General features: G+C 47.7%; 1 protein-coding gene across 3 annotated transcripts in view; it reads right to left on the minus strand.

The window, feature by feature from the left end:
- Window positions 1-17,248, minus strand: part of LOXHD1 (lipoxygenase homology PLAT domains 1) — a gene marked incomplete at both ends in the record, with an annotated part of 203,543 nt that overhangs the window by 99,904 nt on the left and 86,391 nt on the right. For 2 of the 3 annotated variants that reach the window (XM_081252598.1, XM_081252597.1), the window contains 6 exons: window positions 519-673; window positions 1,124-1,589; window positions 3,893-4,053; window positions 7,901-8,093; window positions 10,512-10,708; window positions 12,896-12,972. In XM_081252598.1, coding sequence (XP_081108724.1) covers window positions 519-673; window positions 1,124-1,589; window positions 3,893-4,053; window positions 7,901-8,093; window positions 10,512-10,708; window positions 12,896-12,972 — 1,249 coding nt within the window. The remainder of the gene's footprint in view (window positions 1-518; window positions 674-1,123; window positions 1,590-3,892; window positions 4,054-7,900; window positions 8,094-10,511; window positions 10,709-12,895; window positions 12,973-17,248) is intronic. The other variant, XM_081252599.1, reaches the window with a different exon arrangement.

Consider the following 17,248-nt stretch of genomic DNA (forward strand, 5'->3'; position numbering starts at 1 on the left):
ACCATGGCTTGGCATTAACCACAGCATAGTGAGAAGACCCACTGTCCTCCAACTGGCCTTCCACACTTCCACCCCCACGTCTTTGTCATGTGGTCACATCTTCAGAGAACACCTCTCACTGTCATCTTTAGACATGGACACCATAGTCATCCACCATGGCCCAGTTCACATCGCTCCTTCTCACTAAGTTTCCCCGAAAGCACCATCTTACGGTCAGCACTTCCTCCTTGAACCCCTGCCCCACTCACTCAGCACCTGAGCATCTGCTACCCATACCATCTCCAGTTAGTTGCTGTGGGCTTCCTGGCACTGACCCCCACCTGTGCCTTTTTTACGTCCCCACCACAAAGTGCCGGTGCTTACAGAAGAGGCACTTCCATTCTACCTGGCTGGATTGAACAGAGCACACCGCTGGACACAGCAGTGCTGTGCTGGGTGGAGCTGCCTCAGGAATCACCAGAGGGCTCTCTCCATCTGGGTCCCACCCATCGCCTGGGGTCAGAGAGCCCGAGTCCTACCTGCCCCTGCTCAAACTTGTTGGACTTGTCCGACTTCTTTAGGGGCCGCTCTCCCGTGTCCCCATATTCCTCCCCGTAGATGGTCAGGAAGACATTGGCATCAGTGCCGGCCTTGGGCACACTCCCCGTGATCACCTGGACCTCGTAGGTGTTGGCTGGGGACACAAAAGACACAGTGTTGAGGACACCTGGGCCTCGGGGTGGACTTGAGGCTCAACCCCTTTGATCCAGCCAGATGGTGGGAGTAGGAAGGACCTCCGGGTACACCCGCATCTACACTAACCTAGAATTGAACCCATCCCTCCTCCCTACCCAAGACTTCCCTTTGCCATGAAGCCCAAGAGGCTGAGAGTCCTGGCAAAACTCACAGTCAGCAACCCTCCTACCGATGTCCCCCACGTGGCGTTACAGCGAGTTATACCAGGGCTCCTTCCAAGAGTCTCAGGACAAGGGCAATGCCAACCCCAGCAAAGAACTGTCCGTGGAGGCATTTCAGGAGAGGGCAGGTGAGGAGAGCCATGGGCCCCCCACGTGAGAGGAGAGCTGGGCCCCCTCCCCCTCCCTGCCCCCCCCCAGGGGACCGTCTGACACCTCCTCAGGCTTACGCTCAGGACCCTCTCGGCCCGCGGGAGCCAGCTCCACGACAAGTTCATTGTCTTCCTTGCCCCGGGCCAGCCAGCGGTGGGCGTCGAACTTGTACTCCTCGATCACCTCCTGCATCCCGGGTCCGAATTCCTCCTCTTCCTCCTCCTCGGTCTCCTCCTCCTCCTCCTCCGACGAGGACTCCTCCGACGAGGACTCTTCCTCCTCGTCCCCCTCGTCCTCCTCGTCGCTACCCTTCTTCTTCTTCTTCTTCCTCTGCAGCTTGGCCTTCAGACGCTCCTTGTTGAGCAGCTGCCGCAACTTGTCCTTCTCCTTCTTCCTCCGTGCCTCCTCCTCGGGCGTGAGGTCCTCCTCCCGCACTGCCGCGTGCCGCAGCCACACGGTGTCCACGAACCAGCTGGGGCTGAAGCCCTCGCCCGTGTGGCCGAGCCGGATCTTGAAGACCGGGCCCACGTCCGCCGCCTCCAGCTGCTCAAAGCGCGGGGCAGTGGCTGGGGGTCGGGGGTGGCATCCTCCCCACCCCCTGAGGAGCCTGGCGCCTCTCGTGCCAGGAGCGTGGGATGAAGAGGCTGGGACCTCTGAGCTCAAAGATGCCACGGCTCCTCCTCTCATGCCCGCAAACCTGGTTTCCCTTCCCACCTCCCCCTCCCCCCAAGTGGCTGTCCCCTGTACAGAGGGCAAAGATGGTCTCCCTCCCTCCCTCTCTCTCTTTCTCCCCTTTATACACACACACACACACACACACACACACACACCACGCACATCACACCCATTCCTATTTTTTTTAATTCCATACCTTCATCTTTGTTCCCTCACACAGAATGCCTTCACATTCCTTCCTCTACCTCTAAAACCTATTCATTCTAATTCCTGAGCTTTATTATTACTTTATTTTTTTTAGTTTGTGCTTTTCTGTGTTCTCCTTCTGAACATTTTTTTCAGCATTAATTATATATAAATTTTGCAAGAAGCAAAAAATAAGTGTTATTTTTTAAAAAATGGAAGTCTCCCCCAGGCCCCTCCCGCACACCAGCTTCTCCTCTCCCTGGGAGCTCAGAGGGGAGGAGGCCCAGAGCTTGGCCCGGCCTGGATGCCCTCTTTGCCCATGTGCGCTGGTGTCTGCACATCAAGTGGGAATTCCTGAGAGCAGGGACTGTTCGTTCTTGCTTTTCTCTCCCACTGGGCCTAGCACGTGGCTGGCTCAAAGGGCAGTGTCTGTGGATTTAGCTTTGCTTCAGAGGATCAGGTCCTTGACCTTCCATCTGCCACTCTGTTCTGAGCCTCATACTGAGGGGAGGTGTGGCCCCCACAGAGCTCAGGGGACAGCTCACATGGAGTTCCTGCCGGTCGGGCCACTCTTAGGGCTCCTTGTGCTGATGGGCCCTTGCCTGGGTGTTTGACAATCCTCAAAGCCCAGTCCCACCAGTTCTCTGCTTGTGTGCTGGGGAAACTGAGGCCCAGGGCTGTCCTATGAGTTGTTCAGTGTCCCATAATTGGAGCCCAGGCCTAGATGAGAACTCGGGCCTTCTGACTCCCGGTTCATGAAGCCACAATGCAGCCAAAACCACCTTTGTGAGAAAATTATTAGCCAGAATGGAGCCCAGGGCCCCCAGGAAGAGGAACGTATTCTTCTCAGCTACACAGGGGATGGGCTCTGGATACGGTAAGTCCCTTCTTCAGCACATTCCATCTCCCCCCTAGTGCTTTCCAGGTCACAGCATCCTTGCAAGCCAGCTCACTTGCTTTCCCCTCTCCCCCCATCTGTCTGCCCAGCCGTGAATGCAGCCACCACCATATCCAGCCATGCAGTCTGTTCACATCCAGAAGATGCCCTGCTCTTACATCCCCATGACTTGATTTCCCAAGTACTTTCCCTGACTTTGACTATTTTGATCTTCCCAGGGGCTGTGAAGCAGGCCAGGCAGGTATTATGAAGCTAGTTTTGAGCTGATAAAGAAGCTGAGGCTCAGAGAGGTGAACCGCTCGGACCTCTGCATCCTCAGCAGTGTAATGAGGGCTTGGACTCCAGGAGGCCCCCTTCAGTGCTAACATTCCAGACGCCTGTGACACTGGCCCAGCTCAGCCAGGACCCTCTCTGCCGGGCACTGGGTTAGGAGTCTTTGCTGAGGGCCAAGCTGCTTGTGGCACACAGACACTCATAGACCAGCCAGCATGAATACGCTTCATGCACACACAGGTCTGCAGACACACACAGGTACACACGCACTCATGTCCCACATAAAATATTCATGGGCCGCCCCAAGGGGCACCACCCTTGCATCCTCCCTCCTCTCCTGCCAACAACATGCTCGCACTCTCATCTCTTTTCCTCCTCTACTCAAAGGGAAGTGAGGAGGCCTGGGGCCCTCAGAACACAGCCGGGTGACCCCAAGCCTCCCAGTATCCTGTTTGGGAGGCACGGCTCCACCCTCAGGCTGAGTGAGTGGTAGAATCGGAGGCCAAGGCTGGGAATGAATGTAGTAACCAAGGGTCTCGTGCCGTATTTTGCCAAATTAGAATCACCTGCTCCAGCAGGTCTCAGAATTGGCAGCACATTAGTATCTCTGGTAAAGCATTCAGAAACATTCCCAGAAAACACATCCCACCCTAAAGGTTCTGATCTAACTGATGCAGGTGTAGACCAGGCAGCCTTGTTTTCTAAAGCTCCCCAGGTGATTCTAATAAGAAGCCAGGGCTGAGAACCAATCCCAACATTTTCAGACATCTGCTGGGCCCTCTGTTGACAACCCCACTGCTTTGCCCACACACACCTGGAATATGTCCTTGGATGCCCGCTCAAACACTTTTGAGCGGCTGGAGAGGAAAAGCACCTCTGTCTTGCCTTCCTCGCCGTAGATCTGCAAGTAGACTCGGGCAGTGGTGCTTGCGCCGCCCACATCCCCTGTCCAAATCTCAACCTCGTAGTGGATCACTGGGTGGGCACATGGGGGAGAAATGGGACATTTAGTAATAACAGTCGTAATAATCATTACAAAGCAAACGCTTCACAAGCCTGTACCATGTGTCTGGTGCTTCTTAGGCATTATCTTATCCAACCCTCCCATCAATATCATAAACCCCATTATTTCCATTTTGAAGATTGCCAAACTGAGGCTTAGAAGAATGGAGTAGGTGGTGGAAATGGCAAACTCAAGCCATCAGACTCCAAAGCTCAGTTATCCTCTGTGTCACACATGTCCTCTGGAACCAGGGACGAAGAGTAGTCAGTACACCAGCTGGCACCCTCTGCTGTGTGCCTACCCCTGGGCAGACACCACAGTGCAGAAAGAAGTAAAAGGCTGTGTGTTTGTTTCTTTTCCTTATTTTCAGTAAAGGAGGAGGGGTTGAAATGACAATTTTCATTTAAATATATGCACCTTTCAGATGATATCAACAGATACAGCTACACAGAGAATTGTCTGTATTTTGAAGTAGTAATACTTGATCAAGCTGTTAGAGGGTGGAAATGTGTTACAGGTATTTACTCCTAGAGGGCACTTCCCATAGGAGAGCAAAATGTCTCCCAGAACTATGGGACCATATTTATTCAAAGTGACTATTACAAGACTTGCTCTCTCAGCAATGTTATAAGACAAAACCATAACTTTTTTCAAGTTAAGACTGTTATTTTCAACAAGATGAGGGATCTCCCACTACCATAGCAATATAAGAAATTGGGGGCTGAAAACAAGAGGACTAGCTGAGAGCCTGAAGAAGTTGAGCTAGAGATATTGGCCTCAGCTGGGAGTGAGGGTGGGCTAGCAGATGGACAACAGGGGGACTCAGGAAAAGCCGGATTTCTGAATGGAGAGAACCCTGAACCCAGTTCCCTCTCTCGGTTCTTAGAACAATAGCAGGCAGGATTATATAAAATTAGGATAGATAAAAATGAGCATTCAGAGAATGAGAGCCAGCTATTGGGAATGAATGTGGTAGCTGAAATAAAATATTCCAAAGCAAGGGTAAAGTCAAGGACAGTTCTGAAGAACAAAAAGGAAATTTCCCAAGAACAAATGATAGAAAGGTAAGAAAATCAGAGGAAGTCCACCATCTCACTAAAAGTTCAGTTCTAAAGAAAACAGAGGAAATAGAGAGGTGGAAATTGTCAAAGAAAGAAATACAAAAAAGGCTCCCAAAACTAAAAAATGCTTCGAGACTGAAGGAGCCCATGAGTTCCCAGAAGATTGGATGAAACTAAAATCACAAAAGGCAGTGAGGACATCATGGAATTTCAGAATGCTAGGGATAAAAATAGGATCCTATAGGCTTTTAGAGAGAAAAAACCCAAAGTGTTGGGTAACAGAATGGCATCAGACTTCCCAAATGCAGCCCTGGGAGCTAGAAGATGGTAGAATAATTCCTTCTAAACTCTGAGTTCTAACTCAGAATTCTCTAACAAGCCAAATTATGGATCAATGGTGAGAGTAGACCAAAGACATTTGCAGACATTCAAATTTTCCATTGCAGTGGAGAATGTGTTCCCTCTAAAATGAGGGAATAAACCAAAGCAGAGGAAGGCATGGAATCCAGGAAACAGGAGATTTGACCCAGGTGAGAGAAGAATGGAATGTCCAAAAGATAGTAGAAAGGAAGTCTCAAAGGACAGCTGCATGGCAGCCTAGAGAACAGGACAGAGTTTCCCTTGAGACAGGGAGTGGGGGAGAAGAGTGCAGAGAGGAAACCAACAGAATTCCTGTTGGGTTTGAACATATGAAAAGAATTTTAGTTCTATTGGGAAGATGGAGATAAGATGGTGTAATGGCAGAATTGTGTGCCCCCCAAATTCATATGCTGATACTCTAACCCTTAGTATCTCAGAATGTGACTGTATTTAGAGACAGGGCCTTCATAGAGGTAATTAAGTTAAAATGAGGCCATTAAGGTGGGACATTGGACACGAATCCAATGACTGGTGTCCTTGTAAGAAGAGATTAGGACACAGACATGCACATGCACACACGAAGACCCTGTGAGAGACAGTGAGAAGGTGGCCATCTGCAAGCCCAAGACAGAGACCACAGAGGAAACCCAACCTGCTGACACCTTGATCTTGGACTTCCAGCCTCCAGAACCTGGAGAAAACACATTTTTGTTGCTTAAGCCACCTAGTCTGTGATATTTTTTATGGTAGCCCTAGCACGCTAATGCAGATAGGTGGGTATACAGATGGGTATATAGAAATATAGATGGGTATATCGAAAACTCTGCTAATGAATAAATGAGGCTATTATTAACTCCAGAAAAAACAAAAAGTTGTATAAAAATTAAATATAATTGTTATAAGTAGGTGTCAGTAGTGAAGAATATTTACATGGTTATAATAATGTACAAATCAAATATTGATTATTGAAGGCTGGAAGGAGGGGATTGTGTGTGTGCATGCATGTGCACATGCATGCACATGAGCCTGTGTTAAAAAAGCTAAATCCTCCTCTTCCATAGTAGGAAGTCAATAATTAATGTCTATGACTGAAAAATCAAGAAATTAGTAAGCATATTATTGAAAATATGGAGATACATTTCAGAGGAAAAAGCTAAAGTAATTAAAAACCTGTTACCTCTGAAGAAAGGGGATGGGTTGAGGGAAGAGGTAGGTAAGGAAACTCCTGCTTTTTCATCTTTATCTTGTTAACTAGTACCTGTATTACTATGATGGAAATCAAGTTTTAACTCATACAAAGAGGGAAGGAGTTAATTCTTCATACTGGCAGGTACCATTACAAAGCATGTGTATATGCTTTGTATATATGTGACACAGCCCTTAAGGAATTTACAGGTTAGTTGGGGAGAGAAAATGCACTCAATGAAAAGACACAAGGAGCTCTGGAAGAGGAAGAGCTGAGTTTGTAGTGGGTTCTTTCTCAGAGAAGCTTCCTGTGGGAGTGAGCCTTGGATGGCTGCTTTCAGGGTAGGTGCGGAAACGCACAGGTGAGGGAAGGGACATTGTCTGTACCAGGGTTGGTCCCACGGTCTTCCTGACCCTCTAGATAACCTCTTGTTTCTCTGACCCCTACCTAATCTATGGCTCTCACATCATGTGCAATGGTGGCCAGATCGCCTTGAACTTCACCTCCATTCAAAGATGTCACCACCCTGTCCAAAAAGGTCCCTCACCCCCTGCCATTGCTAACCCTTTATCCTGCTTCCTTTTCTTCTAGTTCTTTCTTGGCATTATATTATGTATTTATTGTTTGTCTCCTCTGGTGGAATGTAAAGTCCATGAGGACAAGGGTTTGGTCTGTTTTGCTCATGGTTGCCTCTGCAAAGCCTAGAGCAGCGCTGGCACAGAGAAACATTCAACGTATATTTATTGAATAAATAAATGAATAAACAGCTTATCTCCTCACCAATCTTCCCAGGGGGAAGACTATTTCTCAAACTCCTCTTGAACACAGGGCTGACAGCTATATTTTTTTTTTTTGGCTGCATCATGCAGCATGTGGGATCTTAGTTCCCCGACCGGGGATGGAACCCATGTCCCTTGCAGTGGAAGCATGGAGCCCTAACCACTGGACCTCCGGGGAATTCCCAGAAAGTATATTTCTTAATAAAGTCATTTGCTGCCTTTATCCCCGAAAACAATGTTTTATCCATTGAGTCCTCAGTTTCCTCATCTGTAAAAGGAGCCCCGTTTCCCTCCCAGAACCCTGGTACCAGGGACAACTGGAAGCTTCCCCACTTTGAGACAAGACCCAAGTCGCCCACTGTCCCTCCTCCTTCCCTGCTGCCCCACCCTACGGGGAACATTGTTGACGGTCCCACCATGGCCACCTCCGTACGTTTCTGGATGTCCACGACATCGCTGGGGTACAGCTCCACCTCCAGGCGCGCATCGGCCTTGTTCTTGTCCAGCCAGCGGTTGACAGGGAAGATGTACTGCTTGCCTTGGCGGGGCACATGGATCTGGATGCTGCCCAGGAACCAGCTGGCGTGCATGCCCGTGTTGTCGTGCCCGATCACCAGCCGGTTGATCTGGAAGGAAACCCAGGGTGCAAGTGAGCAAGGAGCCACTGTGTAGAAACCTTCATCCCTCCATCCTTACCCACCCCCAAACACTGGCACAAATGGCCCTCCTCAACCCGGTGTCCAGTTCCTTGGGAGGCGCAGACTTAGCAGGAGGAGGCTGGGTCCCAGGCTTGCCTGCCAGCAGCCAGCTGGGGCACCAGGGCACCACCTCTCCTTCCTGGAGCCTCTGTCCTCAAGTCTTCAGTTCAGCTCACCTCCTGGGTACATTGTGAGAAACAAGTGTGGGAACAGCTGTGGCAGGAGTTTTGAAAGCTCCAGTACATACTGAAAGTTAGGTGGTGGATTTCCTAAGAACGTGATGAATGCACAAGAAAGCAAATGTTCAAAATACTAACCGTCAGCTTCTGATAGCCACGTTGGTGATTTGGCTTTTTGTTTTGTTTGAAACCATACACTATTGGACGTATTTTTGCATGTCTTCTTCGACACACCCATCCTATAGGTGTGCAGACAACCTCAGGGCTCTGTCATTCTGTGTGCAATTCCTCCTCTCTCAGCACTGAGGTGCATTTTTTCCCTATAATACTCCATAGTTCAGTTGCTTCACTATTTTATATTTTATGTTAATCTTTGCCCACAAGTAACGTAGATGAGCGCATAAATGATCATGTTACCATCCTTAAATGTACCTAGCTCTTCAACATTCAAATGACTTTTATGGTTTTTTTTGAAATGCTGTATACAGGGCAACTCTAACCTCAGATGGAAATATCAGATGGCCTTTGAGATCCCTTCCAGCACCCCCTAGATTCTCTTTGTTGTAGTTTGGAGGAGTGACGCTTGCTGTGAGTCTGGTGCCCAAAGGCTAGATTTAGAAAGTTGTCCCTATAAGCCTTGCTCTCACTCTTGTGCATACTAAGTGCACCTTTGCAGCTGGTAACAGAAACGTTATCGCAGCTGAGTGCACGTAGCCCGATCCCCTGGAATTGTGGGAAGGAGACCAACTATATCTATAGACACAGCCTGAGAGCCTTTGGGGTGTGTGCCAAGGGGCATGGGAGAGCTTCGTTGTCTTTCTGCGGTGCTGGGACTGTGACAGAGCAAAGACTGGAACAGGTATTTTCTACCTGGTGTGACAGAAAGCACCTTAATGGCAGGGACTGCCTGTCAGTTCCACAATGACCAGCACCGGACGTGAGCTGACGTTCAGTCAATAACAGCTAGTGTTTATTGAACACACTACTGCATGTGGGTGTTACTAACATAGTTAATGCTATAACAACCCCATTGGGATCCCTTTTGATAGTAATGAGGAAACTGAGGCAAACAGAGATGAAGTAACTTGCACACAGCAGGTACGTGGAAACACTGGGCTTCAGACCCAGGCAGTCAGCAGCCTAAAACCATGCTCCCACCCTCTTGGCCACACTGTTTGTTGAGGGGGTTTCCGAAACACAAGAAGGGCCCAAATGCCCTCCCCCATCCCTCAGATGTCTCATTTATCTGTTGGCTGTTGCCAGAAATCCTTAGTAATGCAAACAGCATTTCAGTCTACAATTATTAATTCAGCTTAAAATGTAAATACATTTTGATCAAGGAAAATCTTGATTTAATCTCATTACCTTCAAGATATAAATGACTGACATGAGATCATTCCCCAGAGCACCTGAAATAAGGTGAGGCTCACCAAGAGGGGAAGGGGTTAGCAAAGGGGAGGTTGTAACCGTCTCAGTTTCCACAAGCCACCGCCTGAGACGGGCAGGTGATAAGATGAAGCCCAGCTCAGACATTGCTAGAAAAGTCTCCAACACTTGAGTGCAGGCAGTCAGATCCACACTTCTCCAGGTGAAGTGCTCAGACCCCTCGCAGCAGGGCCACCTGGAGACATGATGGAGGGAGACTCTTGGAGGCCCCATCCTCTAAGGCAGAGTCTCTCAGGTGTGGCCTGGGAGTAAACACTGAAACAGGGTTCCTGAGCGTCACTCTGATACACACTCTAGTTTGGAATTGGGAAGTATTTTCAGCCCCTGTTTACCGCTTTTCCTCCTGTCTTCCTTCCCTGTACACCACTGTCCCCTTCTCCAGTGTTTGGGACCCAGGTCCATCAGTCCTGGCTATGGAGGTAAAGGAAATGTTGGGATTACAGCCACTAAGAATACATCTTCAAGCCCCAAAGAGATTCTGGAAGCTTGACCACTGTTCACATGTCTTCTGCTGATCTAGGTCATAACTGGAAAACGATGTACTTCACTACTTGTGCCCCTGGGCATTTTTTTCCTTCAAAATGGGTTCATCTGTGTGTCTGCGAGTGTGTGTGTGTGTGTGTGTGTGTGTGTGTGTGTGTGTGTGTGTGTGAATCCACGTGCAGATACACGCAGGTGAACGGGTAAGATGCCATCATGTGGTCTCAGGAAGAAGACTTACAGGTCCAACGTTCAGGGTCTCCAAGGTGAACTCATCCACCCGGCCACGTTCAAAGTAGTCTTTCAGGTTGTTGTCAGAGACAAGAAGAACTTGCTTGATGGTGTCAGCTTTGTCCCCGTAGAGCTTGATGTAGACTCTGGAATCGGTGCTGGCCCCAGGGGCGTCCCCAGTCTTCAGGCTGATATGATATCGGAAGTCTGAACAGCCCGAGGCAGGAGGCAGGGAGGGAGGGTTTAGTGCAGGGTGAGCGGGAGGGAGCGTGGGGCAGGAGGCCGCTCCGCCAGGGCTGGGGCGCTCAGCTGGGGGTTGGGACCCTAGGGTCTTGCTCTCTTTACATAACCCTGAGACTGGGGTTGGCTCCCGCCAGCCCCCCTCATCTCAAAATCAGAATTCTGATACCTGCTTGGCCTGCCCCACGGGGTGTGAATGCACTGGGAACAGTAAGGCTTGCAAAGAATAGTAAAATGTAAGAGACACGGATTTAAAGCAAACACCTCATGCAATTTCTTGTCTGATGGATGAAGAAACGGAGGCAACGGGAGCATCTACCTCCCTGCAGACAGGGTGTAGCATGTTTACACGGTGTTAGTGCTGAGTGTTCTGACCTCGGCTTTACAGGTGAGGAATCTGAGCTTCGGAAGATAATGTATTTGGCTCAAGATGGCAACAGTTAAGAAGGAGCCAGCCTAGCATTAAACACTAGGCATTCAACATTAAGCATATTTGAGAGTTGTGTTTTACACAATCATTTAAGAAAGTAACCTTGTATTCATTTTTTAAAAATTGAGAAAATTGAGAAATGGAAGCTGAGTTTTATCAAATAAAGTTTCTGGCATGATATTGAAATAATCACAACTACTTCCTTTGAACTATTATGTATTGATGTTTATATATTAAAGTAAAATAGTTGGAGATATTAAAAAAAAGAAGAAGGAGTCAGCTATGAGTGAAACCCTAACATGGACCCCGTTTGGCCCCGTTCTCAACCGAAATGCCATGCTGATGTTACTCCATCTTATGACCTAGAAAGGTCTTCATTGTCTGTCCACAAGGGAGGATACAAATGCCTGGTAAAAGGCAAGTCCTGGGATAACCTGAGCCACGAGCCCAAGTCCTATAGGTTTGTTGCAGGGTATGGGTCTTGGGAATGAGGAGGGAAGCACTGAGAAGGCAAGTGATGCTAGCTAGTTCCAAGACCCGCTGTGCATGGCTGTCTCAGGGCCTTCCAGCACTGGCAAAAAAGACTCAGAGAAAGCAGCTGAGCACAGCTGCTGCGGGGGCAGCCCTACAGACCCTCCAGGCCCTGGTAGAGGCCAGACCTGTGGGTATGGCCCAGCTCAGCTCCTCCAGGGACACCTGAGGGCACCGAGGAAGTGGCTTTTGTCCTCCTTGCTGTAAAGATATAGCAGGAACTGAGAAAAAAAGACCTCTTCTTTACACCATTTTCCATCTAAATCCTTTCAAAAGCTCTGACTTGGGAGTGGAGAGCCTGAAGGGTCCTATCCATGTGGTAAAGCAGGGCTTGCTGGAGTGGGAAGGGCAAGGCAGGAAGGCACAGACTCCTGGGCACTGGTACCAGCTCCACTGCTGGGTGCAGACCTGGCTGTACTAGGAGATTCCCTTGCCACAGGCATGTGTCGTGTATCCAATGGGGTCATTAGTTCATCTCTTAAGGATCATCCCAGTTCTTAAATTCTGTAATTCTTCATTCAGAGAATGTAGAATTCCAACACTTCAATTTTCTATCTGACCTTACAAAGATATTTAGCTCCGCCAGATGTGTCCCCATCTGACAAATGGGCATAACAACATCAGCTCTGCCTACCTTCTGGGGTTATCGCAGGGCTCACATGAGAAAATAAATGATAAATATGAGGTCTTGTAAAAGAAATGAGGTGTTGGTATTACTGAGGATTCTGGATATGCTTCTTTTAAACTTTGTCTAATGCTCATGATCAAACCAAGGCACTTGAAGAAATAACACCATTAAGGAAAGCTGTAAGGCCTCCAGGATAATTCTTGGCATTGAAAACAATGTTTTCATTGTACAGCCCCTTCCAAACGTGTTTATCCTCTCCAGGCCCTGAATGATAGGTAGCCCCAGCAATGGGCAACATTAGCCTGTGTTACTGCTCTTGTTACTCTCATTGACAGAGGCCCACATCCGTCAGGGCCCCACACTGAGGGCCATAAAGTGGCTGTGTGCACAGCGCAGACAGACAGATTTCCAGATCCTCCCTCAGAGCCTCTTCCTCTCTACCCTGCCCAGTGCTGCCTCCGTGGAGTGAAGGGTGTGTGCTTTCTCCAACTGCCTTCTAAGCAGCCAAGGGAGGGCATCTGTCCTGCCCAGGGCACACCTACCACCTGTCCTCAGGACGACTTACTCTTCAGTGTCGCATTGCTGTCGCTGGGCAGCAACTCTCGGACCAACTGCCCATCATCCTTATCCTTGTCCAACCACCTGCTGGGCAAACGAGGGGCTGTTAGCTCTTTGAATGGGGCAGCCTGACAACCAACCATCACACAATTCATGCAGAGTCACCAGGAGGCCAGAGCTTTGAACTCAGCAAAGGGAAATGGTTCTACCAGAGCTCAGAACAAAGGATTCCAACCCAGACTGGGGAAGGAGGGCTGCCTTGGGGAGGTGATATCTGGCTGAGACTGGAAGGATGACAAGGAGTTAACCAGGAGAGGAGGGAGGTGTATTCAGAGTGAACAACATGCTAGGATGGAGTGGAGCCTCCAGGAGCAGACAGCCAGCCAGTGTGGATAGAATGGAACGAGTGAATGGTGCAGTGCTGGCAGATGAGGCTGGAGAGGTGGCAGGGTCACTTGATGTGGAACTTTGGTAATCATGGTAAAGAGTCTTTCCTAAAAGCCATGAACACCTGTGTCATCATCATAAAAAAAAAAAAACCCACCTCTTTTTCTAGGAGTCCATCATGTGCGTGGCACCGTGATGGGAGCTCTGGGGTGGGGAGAAGGCAGAGAACATGCACTATGATGAATAAGACACAGCTCAGCCCCTGGAGAACCTGCAGTCTAGTTAAGAAGGCAGATAGACTGGCTGAGGTACTGGAGACCAAGACAAGGATGGATGTTAAACCAAAGTAAGTGCAACAGAAGTGTAGAGAAGTGAGAAGGGCTCATGGTGAAGGGCCACTGATATGAGTCCTCAAGGATGAATGAGATTTGCCAACAAGGAGAAGCTGGGTCTGGACCCTGCAGGGCTGGGATTTGATGGCTATGACTCATCAATATGTCGGACTGGGCCGTGGCATCTGCCAGCGGAAAAGACATTGGACCAATTTGCCTGAAAAGCACTGCTCCCACAGAGCACAGAGACCCAGGCTGGGAAATCAGACTCTCGTGCAAGCACGAGTTATCCAGGCCCCAGTACTCGAGACAGTCTGTGATATGGGCTGATGGCAACAGAAGAGACACCCTCAGTGTTCTCCAGGGCAATGGGGAAACCAAGGTACTTGCTTCTTGACCATTTGTCTACATCTTGGTGCTTGTCTTTGCAGCCCACTCCTATTATACTGCCTAGAGGGAGGCAATTCCTGGGCCACAGAACCTATCAAAGGAAGTCAAAGCACTGTCTCCTCCCCAGCGTTCCCAGCATGGAGCTCAAGCTTCTCTAAACCACAGTCCTCTCTGCCAATATACTGCCCCCCTCCCCAGGGTCAATTCAGGCAACACTGTGGTCTCTCCCATCTCTTTGCTCTCACCCTCCCTCCCTAAGCACATGATCTTACATTTCCATGGGACCTTGCTTTCAGCTGGCTGTTAGCTACCATTGACTACTACACATAAAATAGATAAGCAACAGGATCTACTGTATAACACGGGGAACTATATTCAATATCCTGTAATAGCCTATAATGGAAAGTAATCTGAAAAATATAATTGAATCACCACCTGAGGCTAACACAACATTGTAAATCAACTATACTTCAATTAAAAAAAAACACTAGCTGACAATTAAGTTGTTATGCTTCCCATGAGCTTTCATGCTGTGAATCTAGAACAGCAAAAACCGTTTGAGATTATAAGACATGAAGGTACAAACTCATGGCTTTGATGACAGGGTAAGGGAAAGATTTTGGGGAGCAAGGGAGTGCTGGCTAGAGCTCCTCAATCAACCTCTGACTGTCCTGCTGAGGTCACTGCAGCATCTCCCACAGACTTGGAGACCACGGAGGAGGAGGCAGTGATGTGGCCCTGTCAGTGTGCTCACAGGGACAGGGAGGGTCGATAGTCAGCAAGCCACTGGCCTTCGCAAAATCCCATCTGCTCTCCCTTCTTTCTCTCCACCACTTCTCCATCCCCAGCCCCTCCCCAGCAGCAGAGGAAACCATGACTTGTCATTTCAGTTTCCACCTAAATACTTGCAGGATATTAATAAGTATTTCCAAATATAGTCATTTTCTTTCAGCTTGAAACACTTCAGCCCAGTTTCAGAGTGAGATGTTGCTAAATGGATAAGCCAGTCTGCTGGAGATTTTATTACTCTTTCCCTGGGCTCACAAAAATGTGCAAGTATGCACACATGTGCACACAGATGTACATACATAAACACAAACACATGTACACACATAAACACATGCACCTAAACACACATGTACACACGTAGGCACACACACACACATAAACACACACACACCTACCATAGCTAAGATGCTCACCACTCCCTGATCCTGGCAGAGAAGTTCTGATAAATAGGCCTGGTTTGTTCTCCTCTCCCAGGGAGTAAAATAATAGCTCAGGTGAAAAAAGAAGCAGTCTGTGAGCCCAGGTTCTACCTCCAGGTTCTTCAGAGTCCTCCTGGGTCCTGAAGCAGCAAATGCCATCACCACACACCTCAGCAAGATACCAGAATCCATTTTCTATGCCTCTTAGATAGCCTCATCCACCAGAGGGCAGACAGCTGAAGCAAGAAGAACTACAATCCTGCAGCCTGCAGAATGAAAACCACAATCACAGAAAGATAGACAAAATGAAAAGGCAGAGGATTATGTCCCAGATGAAGGTACAAGATAAAACACCAGAAAAACAACTAAATGAAGTGGAGATAGGCAACCTTCAAGAAAAAGAATTCAGAATAATGATAGTGAAGCTGATCCAGGTCCTCGGAAAAAGAATGGAGGCAAAGATCGAGGAGATGCAAGAAATGTTTAACAAAAACCTAGAAGAATTAAGGAACAAACAAACAGAGATGAACAATACAATAACTGAAATGAAAAATACACTAGAAGGCATCAATAGCAGAATAACTGAGGCAGAAGAATGGATAAGTGACCTGGGAGACAGAATGGTGGAAATCACTGCTACAGAACAGAATAATGAAAAAAGAATGAAAAGAAATGCAGACAGTCTAAGAGACTTCTGGGGCAACATTAAATGCACCAACATTCTCATTACAGGGGTCCCAGAAGGGGAAGAGAGAGAGAAAGGACCCAAGAAAATATTTGAAGAGATTATACTCAAAAACTTCTCTAATATGGGAAAGGAAATAGCCACCCAAGTCCAGGAAGTGCAGAGAGTCCCAGGCAGGATAAACCTGAGGAGAAACACTGAGACACATAGTAATCAAATGGACAAAAATTAAAGACAAAGAAAAATTATTAAAAGCAACAAGGGAAAAATGACAAATAACATACAAGGGAACTCCCATAAGTTTAACAGCTGATTTCTCAGCAGAAACTCTACAAGCCAGAAGGGAGTGGCATGATATATTTAAAACGATGAAAGGGAAGAACCTACAACCAAGCCTACTCTACCCGGCAAGGATCTCATTCAGATTCGACAGAGAAATCAAAAGTTTTACAGACAAGCAAAATCTAAGAGAATTCAGCACCACCAGACCAGCTTTGCCACAAATGCTAAAGGAACTCCTCTAGGTGGGAAAGAGACTAGCAACTTAAAACAACCTTGTACATATATATACTGCTATATCAAAACATCATGGGAACAGCAAACCCAAAACCATAATAGATGCACACACACAAAAGAAAAAGCAACAGAAACACAACACTAAAGATGGTCATCAAACCACAAGAGAAGAGAACAAAAGAGGAAGGAAAGAAAAAAGACCTACAAAAACAAACCCAAAACAATTAAGAAAATGGCAATAGGAACACACATATCGATAATTACCTTAAATGTGAATGGATTAAATGCACCAACCAAAAGACATAGACTGGCTGAATGGATATGAAAACAAGACCCGTGTGTATGCTGTCTACAGGAGACCCACTGCAGACCTAAGGACGCATACAGACTGAAAGTGAGGAGATGGAAGAAGGTCTTCCATGCAAATGGAAATCAAAAGAAAGCTGGAGTAGAATACTCATTATCAGACAAAATAGACAACAATAAGGACTGTTATAAGAGACAAAGAAGGACACTACATAACAATCAAGGGATCAATTCAAGAAGAAGATATAACAATTGTAAACATATATGCATGCAACATAGGAGCACCTCAACATATAAGACAAATACTAACAGCCATAAAGGGAGAAATCGACAGTAACACAAAAACAGTGGGGGATGTTAACACCCCAGTTTTGTCAATGGACAGATCATCCAGACAGAAAATTAATAAGGAAACACAAGCTTAAAATGACAAAATAGACCAGATAGATTTAATTGATATTTATAGGACATTCCACCCCAAAACAGCAGATTACAGTTTCTTCTCAAGTGCACAAGGAACATTCTCCAGGATTGAC

Source organism: Mesoplodon bidens, assembly GCF_964165515.1.
Source record: "Mesoplodon bidens genome assembly, chromosome: 13".
Classification (NCBI taxonomy): Eukaryota; Metazoa; Chordata; class Mammalia; order Artiodactyla; family Ziphiidae; genus Mesoplodon; species Mesoplodon bidens.